The sequence below is a fragment of the Eptesicus fuscus genome, chromosome 4 (genome assembly GCF_027574615.1).
Source record: "Eptesicus fuscus isolate TK198812 chromosome 4, DD_ASM_mEF_20220401, whole genome shotgun sequence".
Classification (NCBI taxonomy): domain Eukaryota; kingdom Metazoa; phylum Chordata; class Mammalia; order Chiroptera; family Vespertilionidae; genus Eptesicus; species Eptesicus fuscus.
Window position 1 is genome coordinate 22,816,349 of NC_072476.1, and position 15,479 is coordinate 22,831,827.

At 40.7% G+C, this 15,479-nt stretch overlaps 1 protein-coding gene across 5 annotated transcripts in view; it reads right to left on the bottom strand.

The window, feature by feature from the left end:
• MARF1 (meiosis regulator and mRNA stability factor 1) overlaps positions 1 to 15,479 on the bottom strand; it is a 53,811-nt gene extending 38,332 nt beyond the window's left edge. For all 5 annotated transcript variants that reach the window (XM_054714753.1, XM_028145468.2, XM_028145467.2 and 2 more), the window contains exons 1-7: positions 15,409 to 15,479; positions 11,652 to 11,853; positions 6,570 to 7,262; positions 5,661 to 5,829; positions 4,303 to 4,529; positions 2,041 to 2,158; positions 1,260 to 1,432 (exon numbers count right to left, since the gene is read on the bottom strand). In XM_054714753.1, the coding sequence (XP_054570728.1) occupies positions 1,260 to 1,432; positions 2,041 to 2,158; positions 4,303 to 4,529; positions 5,661 to 5,829; positions 6,570 to 7,262; positions 11,652 to 11,795 (1,524 nt within the window). In that variant the 5' untranslated portion in view covers positions 11,796 to 11,853; positions 15,409 to 15,479. The remainder of the gene's footprint in view (positions 1 to 1,259; positions 1,433 to 2,040; positions 2,159 to 4,302; positions 4,530 to 5,660; positions 5,830 to 6,569; positions 7,263 to 11,651; positions 11,854 to 15,408) is intronic.

Below are 15,479 nucleotides of genomic sequence, written 5' to 3' on the forward strand. Positions count from 1 at the left end.
TATCACTCTAGTGAATGAGACTGGCAAGATTCAATTTCTGAATTATGTTTTGTTTTTTAACCATAAGGAATAAGGATTTCTATAGTGGGCAATCTTTCACCTAAAATACATCTGACTTCAAGGTCTTCCAGATTAGAAAAGTGAGTGCAAACAGAAGCAGAAGGGAGAAAAATGTAGCTATAGCCAAATGGCTAAAAACGTAATGAATAACAACAAAAAATAATTAGGAGGGTGGCTCCAAAGACTGAAGTAGGGTCAGACTCTGGTATCCCCAACTGGATTATCCTTAGCATGTGTTTAATCTTGGCTTGTTCTGGGTATCAGGGAATATAGGGGGACTAGAGCTCAAGTGCTTGGATCAGAGGCCCTGGGGTCGTCTGTGCTCTTCTGTGATCAAGCTGCGTGACCCCCAATGAAGTGCTTACTTTTTCTAAGTGCTGACTTTCTCCTCCCTAACATAAGGACATTGGATGAGATAATCTCTAAGGTACTTCTGTAACTTTAAAGTTATTTAATTACATTAAAACTGCACTTAATGTATGGGATTGCCTACTCTTCTGCTTCATCTACACTATAGCTCCTCTCCATCGTTACTATTTCTTTAAGAGTTACATAAATAATCTCCAAGCAACTTATTAATGTTGCTCAGCATTGCAGTAAACATTCCTGTCCCGAATCAAGATTGTCAGACTTGCTCATCTTGCTGGAAATAACTCACATTCTCCTATCATGTGGCTTAATAGGCTACAGGTGTAGCAATAACCATTCCTACTTTCCTGTGCACGTGCATGACATGAGTGCAACTATAGAAAACAGGCTCAGAGGCCTGCTGAGGACTTATATTTTAAATGCCTGAAAACTTTACAATTCCTCTGTTTATTTGACTCCAAACACACCAGTTGGTACAAACCATCACCATATACTTAACCCAAAACACTTGAAAGCAAAAGGAATAATAAATCTTATTCCATTATTTCTATCCATCTGACACAAAGCATTGTTAGCTATGGAGACACTGGCAAGTGGCTGTTGGTAAGGTAAATCTAAGGCAATTTTAAAAATAAAAACAACATTCATACATATCAAGTCTCTGTATATTTGTAAGGGAAGAATTGAAGATTTCTAACCTTTATTTCAAAATCTGGCCAGCCTCCTATAATGAAGAGCTTCCTCTAGGCTTGGAAACCCCTTGCTAAGGGCTTCTTCAACCTCCCTAATCTAATGCTGGAATATAGCAAAAAGAAGGCAAACTCACTTACTGGCATTTTTAGTGGTGACCTGGGGGGCAAGTCGGAAATGAATTCTTCAAATCTAATCAGTTCATTAGCATGATGCAGCAGTGCTTCTGAGGCCTGGTTTTTATGGATCAAAATTATGTGAAAACCATGTCTGTGTCTCAGGTCACTAAGTTCCAAGGCAAAATTGACATCAGCTGAAAGGAAAGGTACAGCCCAACCCCATCCCCAAACATTAGAAACACTTGAGAAAGACAGACTCCACCCTCCCTTGTTAGTGTCTGCCATGATGATGTAACCGCTTGAGCTAAAGCCGACCCTTCCCCCTCCCTTTTTAGAATAGGAACACATTTGATATCAGAGGAATTAGCATGGTAAGACAATTTTACCACATACTTATACTGAATCCCAAGACACGTGTTACTTCTAGTTGTAACAGGGAGCAAATACTAATATTTTGGGGAGTGTCAACTTTGAAAATTACTCATCTTAGATTTTTAAGATTAGCAGCATTGGCCCAGGGTTAAAAACAATATTAGTTTTCTTTTCTTTTTTTAAAAAGAAAAAATTACATTTTCTTTAATAAACTTCACCCCACAAGAATCTTTACTCAAGTTCCAAGGAGAAAATACAGAATTCCATGTAGATCCATTATTATTTCCTACACAGTTCCCAGACGTAAGCATAAATATGTCCTATGTACTTCAGCCTCTTTGGGACACCTTTTACTTCAACATGTTCTGGCCCCTATGATAATTCCCACATAGTGCATTTAGCTGAAATGAGCAGATGTTTCCACACTTACTTGACACAAGAACCACAGTGGCTGGAGCAGTGTGCGTATTTGCGAACCTTCGGAGACTCTGGCGGAGTTTATCATCGGCAGCGTTCTTCGCAGTAGCATTGATATGGGCAACAGTTACCTGCATTAATTTATAATAAGGACAAATGAGCAAAGGCTGAGGTGAGAAAATCACTACACATTCTGCCCACATCTTAACAGACTACCTTTGAGGAAATAAAATCTTTCATTATTACTACAACTTGAAATGGGGAAAAATTACAACCAGATGTCAATAATTTCAAATTTGGTTCTCCCTAAGAATTTCCTGCTTCCATTATTACCCCCACTCTCCTCTCTAATCTGCTTTTGCACTTCATCCATGCCCCTATCAGAAATTAGGCAGAGAAAAGGAAGTGAAATTTGAAGTAGTTGCATGAATTCTCACGAAGAGCTTTTACCAACAATTTGGGAATATCAGAGATTTGATATATGATTAAAATAAGATTTGGGGCTGGTGTCATTTGTCTATGCTATATACACTACGCCTTTCAGGATCTGGGGTCAGGTAGTGAACAGGAGAGGCACCTATCCTTTAGGGAGCTAAAATGTGTTTATTTCTATTAAAATTATAAGGCTTGCTCTGGCTGTGGCTCGGTGGCCTGCACACCGAAGAGTCAAAGGTTCAATTCCTGGTTAAGGGCATGCACCTGGGTTGCAGGTTTGATTCCTGTCCTGGCCAGGATGCATGCGGGAGGCAACCGATCAATGTGAGTCTGTCACATAGATCTTCCTCTTTCTCATTCCCCTCCCTCCAATCTCTCTAGAAATCAATTGAAAAATATCCTTGGGTGAGAATTAACAAAAAAAAATTATCAGGCTCATAAATAACAGTCTTCAAAGCAAGAAAAGTTTTGAGAGGTGCCACAACTACATGCAATACACAATAGATTAGTTTTTATAAAGAACATAAACATATAATAAAAGAACTAGATTCTAGTTCCAGTTCAAGAGAACAGACTTTGGGGTCAATCTGGATTTAAATCTTAGGTTATCTACGTAATGGCCATGTGATCTTAAAAAAGTTGCTTAAGCCCTAAGCGGTTTGGCTCAGTGGATAGAGCCTCAGCCTTCGGACTCAAGGGTCCCAGGTTCGATTCTGGTCAAGGGCATGTACCTTGGTTTTGGGCACATCCCCAGTAGGGAGTGTGCAGGAGGCAGCTGATTGATGTTTCTCTCTCATCAATGTTTCTAACTCTCTATCCCTCTCCCTTCCTTTCTGTAAAAATATCAATAATATATATATGTGTGTGTGTGTGTGTGTGTGTGTGTGTGTATAATAATATATATATATAAAAAGTTAAGTCCAGCCAGTATGGCTCAGTGGTTGAGCATCGACCCACAAACCAAGAGGTCACTGGTTTGACTCCCAGTCAGGGCACATGTCTGGGATGTGGGCTCAACCCCCATTAGGGGGCATACAGGAGGCAGTTGAATGATGTTTCTCTCCTACCGATGTTTCTATCTCTCTATCCTTCTCCCTTCCTCTCTCTTGATTTTAAAATCAATTTTTAAAAAAAGTTGCTTAAGCCCTGGCCAGATGGCTGTTGGCTGGAACATCGTCCCCATACACCAAGGTCATGAGTTCGATCCCAGGTCGGACACATAAAAGAATCAACCAATTATTGCATAAATAAGTGGAACAACAAAGTGATGTTTCTCTTTCTCTTTCTCTCTCTGCCATCCTCAGACCCCCCCACTTCCCAACTCCCTAAAATCAATTTAAAAATTTTTGTTAAGTTGCTTAACCACTTTGGGAGTCTCAATTTCATTCGTAAATTTCAAATAATAAATTCTATGAGCCTTGTTCACAGAGTAATTATGAAAATAAAAGGAAACCTTTATACAGGTATATCACTAGTCATATACAGTAGCATTACTGAAAGATTAGACATGATTAGATGATTCCTACTACATCAGGCCCTGGAATGACATCATTTTGTTCAATGTCATTTTGTTACAACCCTAGTGAAATGCTGTAGGAACTTAACTCTTGTTTATATCAATTAGCCTATGGCAAAACTGATTTCATTATATGTCATTTCTCTTGAAGTTGTAGAACCTATTGACAATGTTAAGTGGGGATTTACTGTACCTTAGAAATAATCTTTTGCTACTTTATTTCCAAATGAACATTAAACAAATTTTGCATTGTAATTCTTTAAAAGAAAATCACATGTAACTATTCTTGTACCATAATAAATTACAACTGTTTTATTTTTTTACCTGGCAATTATTCAGCTCTTGAATAACTTCTTTGTTTTCTTTACTGATGTCACAAACACAGATGAATTCTGCTTCTCTATGGCCTTTAAAAAACTTCTCACGGATTCTATGTACAACAGCAGAGGCTGAGCGGCCAGAGGGAACTGAGCAGTTTTCAATATCCCAAAAAACTCCAATGGGGGGTAAGTTTTCCAGCATCTGTCCGGCTAGTGCAACTTCTGGTGAGCCTTAAGAAATGTTAACACTTTCAATTACACATAATGAAAGAGAAATGGCAAATTGAAATAAAATAGATAGCTACCTATCATTCTTAGTGGCAGGAAATCAAAATAATTGATGGATATTAATTTTAAGGATACCAATCTCAATGGTTGATCTAATAAAACAAGTAACCCCAAGCTGTCATAGTACCTCTAGCAATTATTCCTATTTTTCAGGAGAGAACAAACTTAAAAAGGTTAATTTACTTTAAGCCCACAATAATCCATCGCAAAGCATGAGCCACCCTCATGCTGACCACTTATGCATCTCTAAATACTAACACATAGGTGAGTGGATGCTGCAGCTCTGGGACCTGATTTCCATGCTCTGCAGGAAAGAACAATGAAGAGGTAACAAAAGGTGAAGTTTTTACCGTCAATTTTAAATGATTTTTAGTGTAGCATTAACATCTGATTTAATCTTTTTTAAATGTTTTTTAAAAATAAAATATCACATTAATTACTTTTGGGGGAAATGCTCTTAGGTTTTCAAATGTCATTTTTCACCAGTCATTACCAAACCTTTCTAAAGACGTAGACCTAGAGAGTATATAATTAACAAGTGTGATTATTAACCTAAGTTGACACCATGTCCCGTCCAGTACTTATTTCTCCTAATGTACTCCCCATTTTTCTACGCACAGCTTCTGATCTCAATTAGCCCTAGCCTAATATAAAGGGCAAATGAGCCCAGATGGCGTGGCTCAGTGGTTGAGCATCCTTGACCTATGAACCAGGAGGTCACAGTTCGATTCTTGGTTAGGGCATATGCCCGGGTTGCAGGCTCAATCCTACTGTGGAGCGTGCCGGAGGCAGCCGATCAATGATTCTCTCCCATCATTAATGTTTCTCTCTCTCTCTCTCCCTATCCCTTCCTTTTGAAATCAATAACTGTATTTTTAAAAATATAAATAAAGGGCGAATAACTTCCTCATCTATAAAAATAGAAATATTTTTAGCAAGAGATGGAAATGGAGACTCACATACACAGTAGCTTTAGAACCACAAGGACTCTTTTACAGGCAATTAAATGCACAGTTAGTATATGATATTGAAAACTACTTAAATATGCACATTTTATACTATACTGTCATTTACCAAATTTCGAAGCAGCTTTGTCTAGACTGGCCGCCAATAACAATGTGGCCTCCTTCCCTTTGGTTCCACAGCCATTACACAGAGGAACAGTAATAGGTGCAGTTTGAGTATTTGGAGGTGGTATATTTGGCCAGACTTTAGCAGCAGCAATTATACTATTTCTTGCCGGCTGTTTTAAAATTAAAAAAAAAAAAAAGGTTTCAGATATATCATTTCAGAATTATATACAACAACTGAAAACGCATTCCAAGTGTTTCTCCTTTCCAGGTGCTAACCTCTAATAAAATATCTTTTCAAATCATCTTTCCTAGAACTATTACTTATCAATTCATAAACTCACTCGAAGAAGTGACTTGAAATGATCAGGAGAGTCACATGATCAGACCTTTATATTCTGGGGCCTTTATATTCATGTGTCTGCTGCAATGGAGACCTCAGACATACTTTACATAAAGGGAATTAAAGTGTTCACTTAAACACAGGTGGGATTGAGGCCAAGTTTCAAGTTCCTCAAATTACTACAAAAGGACAACATGCAATTACCTACATTACATGAATGGGTTCGTGTAGAGGGTGTTATAAGAAATCACAATCATGCTGTAGCCTTTAAAGACAAAAGAGTACACCAGGCTTTGCTGAACTAGGTTTACATGTAGGAAACAGATTTAATACAAGAGGCCCTAACAGGGTAAACTATATAAATAATTACTCTCTACCTATCTGAATGGTCCTTCCCATTTTACCCTTAGCTTTGGGACCAGCAGAAGTTATGCTCATGGGGAGAAAGCGACATCATGGAAGGATCTTCAACCCCATGCAAAATAAAGGCTTTTCAAGATATATCCACTTTAAAAATGTCATTCCTCAAACCTCAGCTGCCCCCAACATATCAAATAAAAAGATACAAACCTTGTTTAGACAGTCTTCGCAGTAAAGGGAGCCCTTTAAACACACCGGAGGGACCACATTTAGGTGCAAAGAGCTGGTGCACAAGTGAGGTGTTAGCTCCGACTGTGAAATGTGCTCTTCCAAATGCCCTGGAGCCCCACTTGTGAAATCAGAACAGGGGAAATAGCCAGCAGAGGCGCAGCCCTGAAGAGCCGGGAACTGATGTAGCTTGTGCACGTTACCATGGCATGACTGGAAATGGAGCTTTCCACAACAGGGCAGGTGTTGGCAGGAAGAGAGATTACTTTCTGGACACGTGCTGGGAAAGTCACTTGCAATGCCGGCCATACTGTTCCTAGCTAAGGCATTCTGGAGTGAAGGTGCAGACTGAAAAGCAAGTCCTGACCCTACCTGGCATGTGATTGTCCTGGTGCTCGGTGAGTCTAACACTGTGCCTGTGTGAATCAAGCTACCAGTACCTCCGTTACCGCCACCGCCACCGCCACCACCAAAATGCATTGGTGAAGTGGAGGGTTCATTAGTGCAATGAGCACAGCAGCTTACTTTGGGGACAGTTGGAAGCTGTATTTTAGTTTGCTGAAGAGAATGAGTATCTGGAAGTGGAACAGCTGGGAAAAGTTTAGAGCCAGTATGAAGGGGAGATGGTACATCCTTTAATTCCACAGCAACTTTCTTGTTCTCCATGTAATCTTTCTGAGAGAAAAAAATCAGAACACCAGTTAATTTAATGAGGCCAGAGATTTTTGGTTACATCCTATTGCATTCAACAATGGAAAGGATTCAATCCTGTTTATACCACTCAATCATGAACAAACAAACAAAATGGAATACCAACTAAAACCAGTGGCATTCTTCAGAGAGGCCTGCAGGAGGTGAACATGGAAAGACAACGAAAGGTAAGACTGTGTTCTTGGGGCCGCCGCGGGAGCCGGAGAGAGGAACCAAGATGGCGGCAAAGTTAAACAACTAAACTGCCGCCTCCCACAACAATTTCAAAACTACAACTAAAAGACAAAACGTCTACCACCCAGAACCACGGGAAAGTTGGCTGAGTGGAAGGATTTACAACTAAGAAGAGAAAGGAGCACAAACGCTGAAAAGCTGAGGTACGGAGGCGCGTGAATCGGGCTGGTGGCAGGCGACTGGGAGCGCGGCTTTTCTTCAACCCGCAGGGAGACAAGCTCCCGATCACTCTGAAATCCAGTTTCTGGGGACACGTGGGGGACCCAGACGCCTACGAGGAGAAGCTGGACTCTCGGCCATCGGGTCGGAAAGTGAGAGTGACTTTTTTTGCAGAGGTGCGCCCAGCAATCAGTGTTTACTGCGCTGGAGCGTGGGACGCAGGGACTTGGAAACACGGAAAGGCAGAGACAGCTGACGGCAGCCATCGCCGTTTGCCACGCCCCAGCCTAGTGACGCCCTGAGACCCCGCCCCACACATTCTACAAACCTGCCCAGGCTCCACACAGCGGCTTTTGCATATAAATGGCCTGTTCTGTGGCAGCTTAACCAAATTAACTGCAGCTCCAGTCAGACTGCTCCAAAACCGCCAAATCCCAAGCAAAGAGGAGAAAACTGTAGTTCTTGCTGTAGCTCCTGCTTGGGGGCCTCAGACAGTAGCTCACCTGCACCCCATTGGAGATCCAGACACTAGTGTATCTAGTGGTCGGTGTGAGACGACACCAGATTTCAACCACTCTCATAAGGGACACATTCAAGAGGCAGACTCAGTGAGCACCAAAGCCCTACTGGAACAAGTCCTGCCCCATAAACGAGTCTCCAGCACAGCAATTCTTCCGTTATAGACACAGCAGGTCCTCACAGCCAATTGGCCTGGAGGTCAATTCCTCCCAGTGACAACAACAACAATCAAGACTTAACTACAAGGCTGTACACACAGTCCACAAAGGGGTACGCCAAGAGTGTCCACCTCGGGTAACTGGGAGGCTGACCCGTTGAACCAATAGGACACCTAGTACACAAAGCTACCCAACCAACTCAGGGAAGCAGCGAAAATGAGGAGGCAAGGAAACAGATCCCAAACGAAAGACATGGAGGAGAACAAACGAATGGACATAGAGTTCAAAACCACGGTTATAAGGTTTTTCAAGAATTTCATGGAAAAGGACGATAAATTTAATGAGACCCTCGAGGATATGAAAAAGGATCAACTAGAAATTAAACATACACTGACTGAAATAAAAAATATTATACAGAGACCCAACAGCAGACTAGAGGAACGCAAGAATCAACTCAAAGATTTGGAATACAAAGAGGCAAAGGACACTCCTCCAGAGAAGCAAGAAGAGAAGAGAATTCAGAAAGTTGAAGATAGTGTAAGAAGCCTCTGGGACAACTACAAGCGTACCAACATCAGAATTATGGGGGTGCCAGAAGAAGAGAGAGAGCAAGACGCTGAAAACCTATTTGAAGAAATAATGACCGAAAACTTCCCCCACCTGGTAAAAGAAATAGACTTACAAGTCCAGGAAGCACACAGAACCCCAAACAAAAGGAATCCAAAGAGGACCACACCAAGACACATCATAATTAAAATGCCAAGGGCAAAAGACAAAGAGAGAATCTTACAAGCAGCAAGAGAAAAACAGTTAGTTACCTACAAGGGAGCACCCATACGATTATCAGCTGATTTCTCAACAGAAACCATGCAGGCCAGACGGGAGTTGCAAGAAATATTCAAAGTGATGAATAGCAAGAACCTACAACCAAGACTACTCTACCCAGCAAAGTTATCATTCAGAATTGAAGGGCAGATAAAGAGCTTCACAGATAAGAAAAAGCTAAAGGAGTTTCTCACCACCAAACCAGTATTTTGAAATGCTGAAAGGTATTCTTTAAAAAGAGGAAAAATAAGAAAAAAGTAAAGATAAAAATTATGAACAACAAATACATATCTATCAACAAGTGAATCTAAAAGTCAAGTGAATTAAAAATCTGAGGAACAGAATAAACTGGTGAACATAATAGAATCAGAGGCATAGAATGGGAGTGGATTGATAATTCTCAGGGGGAAAGGGGTGTCTGTGTGGGGGGTACAGGAAGAGCCTGGACAAAAATCATACACCTATGGATAAGGACAGCGGGGGGTGGGGAGATATGGAGGGAAAAAAGGAGAAACAATTATAATATATATATATATATATTTAAAAAAGACTGTGTTCTTCCAGAATTTTAAGAGACTAGGGCAGTGATCGGCAAACCACGGCTCGCGAGCCGCATGTGCTCTGTTGACTAATGAGTTTGCCAACCACTGACCTAGACTCTCGATTCCAATAATTACAGGCTGTTGTTGTTCCTTGTGATTAAGCCCCTATCCCAGTGGTTGGCAAACTCATTAGTCAACAGAGCAGCAAACCGCGGCTGCGGCTCGCGAGCCGCATGTGGCTCACGAGCCGAAGTTTGCCGACCACTGGACTAGGGGAAGGGTCTTTGGTAAACTGGGTTAACCATCTATGTCTCAGTTACCTCCTTTTGATAACTTCCCCTTTTCTTACGGCATCTTCTGAAGACAAAATAGGTGGTATGGAAACAACACAGTCACAGCAGCATTCAATAAACATGGCTTAAAAGCCAAGTGCTTTGCAGTAAAAGCATTAAGGGGTTTTAGTAAGGTCCTTCATAGGAGATTCCAAACACTATGGATGAGCTTAGCCATCTCCTCAAGTGACCCATCTGTGGGCAAGTCTGTAAACGTGTTGCTGATGACATTTAGCAAACCCTAGAATATCATGGCCTAAATCCATAATCCCAACTATTATTCTGTAGCCAGTGAAAAAAATTAGGGTAATTAGAAAACTGTCTGGGAAGAGGTACAAGAGAAATAGTTTGTCACATTCCTCCAACATAGACACAGGAGGCCAGTAAATTTATAAAGGTTGTGGTATGGCATTAGTGTCAGAGGCCTTGGCTTGCATGTTGATACTCAACAGCTTTATGACCTTGAGTAAGTTACTTAAGCCCTCTACACTTCCATTTCTTCATCTTTCAATTGGGAACAACAGGATGTACTTCTGACAATTGTTAGAAGGATAAAATAAGATCATGCACATAAACCTGTCAGCAGAGTTCCTGGACCCTGAAAGGAGATCTAAATAATCAAGAGCCTTTATGGACTGACTGCAGGCTCTACTAAGATAATGATGATGCCCTCATCAGTGATTGAGACATGCTCATTCCTGGGAGCATAAAAGGGTCCACAGGACTTCTATGATTTCACTCCTTTTGCTATGATTCTATATTCATTCAGGAGAAATCTGGATTTTCAGTTAGATTTTACCGAAAAGGGAGGTAATAGCAATGGGCTGACCATCCAACAAGCACTATATTCTGCCCTTCTGATAATTATAGTTCAGGCTGGAAATGAATACACTGCCATTCTAACTTATACAAATCTAGCTCTTATGGCAGGGTTACTGTGAGTTGGTCCCCTTGAACATACTCAATTCTGGATGCCACTGTCAAAAATCAAGTGTCTGGATCTGGCCCTAGTTAGTTTGGCTCAGTGGATAGAGCATCAGCCTGCAGATTGAAGGGTCCCAGGTTCAATTCCAGTCAAGGGCACATGCCCAGGTTACGGGCTCCATCCCCAGTAGGGGGCATGCAAGAGGCAGCCGATCAATGATTCTCTTTCACCATTGATGTTTCTATCTCTCTCTCCCTCTCCTGTCCTCTCTAAAATCAATAAAAAAAAAAATTATTATTTTTTTAAATTTCAGAAGGCTACAGTAAAATAAAATCTATTTTATATTTTCTCCAATTGTATTCTACAATGTGGAATGGTTATCTTTGGAATCCATGACTTTAATGAGAAACAAATCTTCCCAAAATGTTAACATTAAATATTTAAAGCATCTACTGTTACTTAAGAGTGGACATATAGGAGTTAAAAAATTATGCTCATTGAGTCAGGAATTATAATAATGTTCCACAAGAAGTAATATAAGCAAGACACCAGGAAACCTTAGCACAGACTCCAGGGAGAGCAACTGCCCCAGAACAAATTGAGCTCCCATCTACTTGCATTAGGAGTTTGCTATGTCCCTTAGTCTTGCACATAGTTACCGTTTGGGGACTAAGTGGCAACATCTGCTCAGGACGAGAAAAGCAATTAGAGAATTTCCAAAGCCATGGCTTAGCACCATTATCTTGTTGAAGCCATCCGCATGTTCTACTACAGGAGTTCTCAGTTCCGTTTCCTTCCATCATACAGCCACACAAAGTTGTTCAACATTCTTTCGCCTCTCTTTTCTTTCATTCTTCCACCCTGTTGAGAATGAGATTTCAATGTTATTTATATGCATAAGTACAAATTTTACTATTAAAATGTGAGACTGCAACTATATTAATGGTGCAATGGCTCCCAACAAGTAAGATCTTAAGGAATAAAAGTAGAATAGCTTTCAAAGCATATTACAGGTTACTAAAATTTGGCAAACTTGGTTGACTGTTTATGCTTAAATTCTGACTGCATCCACCTGTTTTTTAAAGAAATTTGCCTCTTCCATTTCTCATGTTCTATAATTCTTCCAATAAAAATGAACTCCAGATGAGCCCTATTTCTTTTCTATAAACAGCCATGCTATGCTTGAGAGAAGTAGCCAAATCTTGGACACCTGCATATCCCGAGTGAAACCTCTCCTCTTCACTTAGCTGGAGACAACCTCCTCCAGCCCAGAGTAGACTTTTTCTATAGTTTTTCTTAATTTTTCTCAACTATCTTTCCCTAAAGGCTCTTCCTATGAGAGTAAAAAAGTTAACAGCAGAAAGCATGTAATTTTTAGTAAAGAATAACTATATGTCCTCATTACCAGTTATGTAAGATTTTGAAATTGATTTAATAACAACTTATCCCACTGGTCTTTGATATTAATATGGAAGGTCCAGATTATGTGACCTCTGTGGACTTTGATTTTTTTTTTTTTCAATTCTCCCCAGAAGATATGGTTTTTTAAAAAAAATGATTTTGAGCGAAAGAGAGAGAGAACTATTGAGATGAGAAACATCAATCAGTTGCCTCCTCTATCTGCCCAAACCAGGGATCAAACCTGAAACCTAGGTATGTACCCTGTCTAGGAATTGAACCCACAACCTTTTGGTATACAGGACGATGCTTCAACCAACTGAGCCATCCGACCAAGGTTAGACTTTGAATTTGATTCTGCTACAAAACAAATCAAACCAATTTCTTAGTTTACTTATTATGAAAGTGTAATCTGGAATACCAACAAAAATCTAACAGAGAAATCTCAAGTCATAGATGTGCTGTATCTAAACAGTACAATAAAAGCAGATCAAATCAATAATAGCCATTGGGCATGGAGGCAGCCAGCCAATGGTAAGGACAACTGAATCTCATTTCAAAGTCCCCACCATCATACCCAACAATCACCTACTCTTACCTACAGTGGCCACTTTAAGGTTATTAATTTATCTTTCAGAAATTTAACCTGGGACTATAGAAAAGAATTCCTTTTAGCTATCTCTCTGATAAGATCCTCGTTTCAAGCAGTTTTAACATCAACATAGTAAGGTGAGGGGAGAGATGATGATACAAGTGCCATATTTAAGATATAGGAGGGCCGATCACATAAAGCAGGGGTAGGCAAACTATGGCCTGCCAGCCAAAACCAGCCCATTGCTTTTATTTAAATGGCATTCGAACTAAGAATGTATTTTACATTTTTAAATTCTTAGAAAAATATCAAAATAATGTTTTATAACACAAAATTTTATGAAATTCAAATTTCAGTGTCTATAAACAGTTTTATCAAGACATGGCTGCACTCATTTAAGAACTGTCTATGACTGATTTTTGCACTATAATTGCAGAATTAAGTATTTGCAACAGAGACTATATTGCCTACAAAGCCTAAAATATTTGCTATTTGGCCCCTATGTTGAAGCTACAAAACGTCATTAAATTTTGGGTTCTTCCTCGGTACAGTGTGGCTAATTTCTCCCTTGTACACCTCACAGCACTACTGAGTGTAAAAATATTAAAGGAGCCCACCATCTGTTTGTTTTCACTACTTTATCACCTGTGCCAACCACAGGGCTGGCCACTTAGTATATACTAAATAAATATTTGTATTTTACCTAGCTGTTTATAATTAGGAGTTAATTTGGAGACAGAGATGAAGTTAACTGCCACATTAGTACATTATGCTACTTGTTTTTCCTCTTAAATACAGGTTTAATATCTCCCACAATCTCCTCTAGATCATAAAGAATTTGTGATATTCAGGGTATACACAACTTCAATGTGTTCTCACAAACCTCTTCAAGGTCAATCCTGAAAGTGAGCTGACAGGTAGAGTACAATATAGTTTACTAAAGCATTTTTATTTAACATTATTTCTTCATTCAGCAAATATGTTATTATCTACTCTGTAGCAGGCCTATGATTGCCACAGGGATACAATGATTAAGCCACATCTTACAGAGGAGAAAACAGAAGTTTAATGAAGTTTTCTAACTTGCCCAAGATCACACTATTAGAAAGGGAGCAGACCAGGCTTGTCCACCTCTTTCTACCACACCAAGGTGCCCTCTGTATTGCTCAATACAGCAACAGAAAGTACACACATATTAGCTGGTTAGTGGCCTGCACCTGGAAATTTTCCCAAATATTCCTGGGAATGCCACTAAGTAACTTAGGTAGCCAAAGCAAAGTTTTCTTTGATTTGCGTTTAAGTCTCACTTCTGCCATTACCTCTCAGAATATCTGAGCAATTCAGATAGTGTTTGAGAGCACAGGTTCTGAAGTCAGACTGTCTGCATAGTAATCCCCAATTCTTCGGCGTCCTCTCTGTGTAGCTCACAATCTCTCCAAGCCTCAGATCCCATCTGGAAAAGGGGCCTGATAATAATAGTGGCACCCTCATAGGGCTATTGTTTGGATTAAATGAGACAATCAAGTAGAAAACTTAGCAGTGGCCTTAACACCCAATCTAATCCTTAACCCCCTACATCCTCCCCAATCCCATTACTTTTTTCAATAGCTCTTCCATCTAAAATTGTCTTATTTGCTTGCTTTATTTTCTGTCTCTCTCACTTGAATATAAACACCGTGATAGTAGGGACCATGTTTCCTTATTTATTTTTGTATCTCCTGAATCTAACACATGTCAATAATAGCTGAGTGAATGAAGAGTTCAATAAACGCCTAGGAAGACCGTTAGGTTTCAATATTTCTGAATGCAAAACGAGACAATTACCGCTCAGAGATGTTAGGAAGTTCAAAAGATAATAAGGTAACTGGAGAGCTCTTGGTAATATCAGAAAGGTGCTTGGGGAACTCTAAAAGGTGTATTAAGGTGTCGCCTTACAACCAGTAGTGGGAGTGGCTCAAGCCCTAAGAAAACTCAACTACTATCCTTCAAACCAGAGGCTGCACCCTGGAGTGTTGAAAACTGAGGAGGATGCAAAACGCTCAGGGGGGTGGCAAAAGCACCCGCCCCATCTTCCTCTCTTCACCTTCCCACAGAGCAAACTCCTCTGGAAAGGTTGCTCTCCACACCTGGAGGGCACCATTGGAAGCAGGGAGACAGGTTCGGGCGGGGAGCCAACTCCCCCCCCCTCCCAAAGGGCAGAAGCGGCGCAGCAATGACAGTCGTGAACGGACACGAAAGGGAGGCAACCCGAACCTTTAGTGGGGGCCTGAGTGCTGGGTCCCAGTCCTTCCCCACGGACTAGCCAACCTCCCGAACCTCTGCCAGCAATAGGCAGGGGAATGGGGATACATTCTTTCCTCCAGCCTAATGGACCCTGAGAAGTGGGCCCATCAAGGACTGGTTCCCAACGCTGCCGGCACACTCACCTCTACAGCCAGCTCCACCTTCGCTCACATTCCGACCCCGCCGCCTTCCCCCCGCCCCGCCAGGCCCTTTG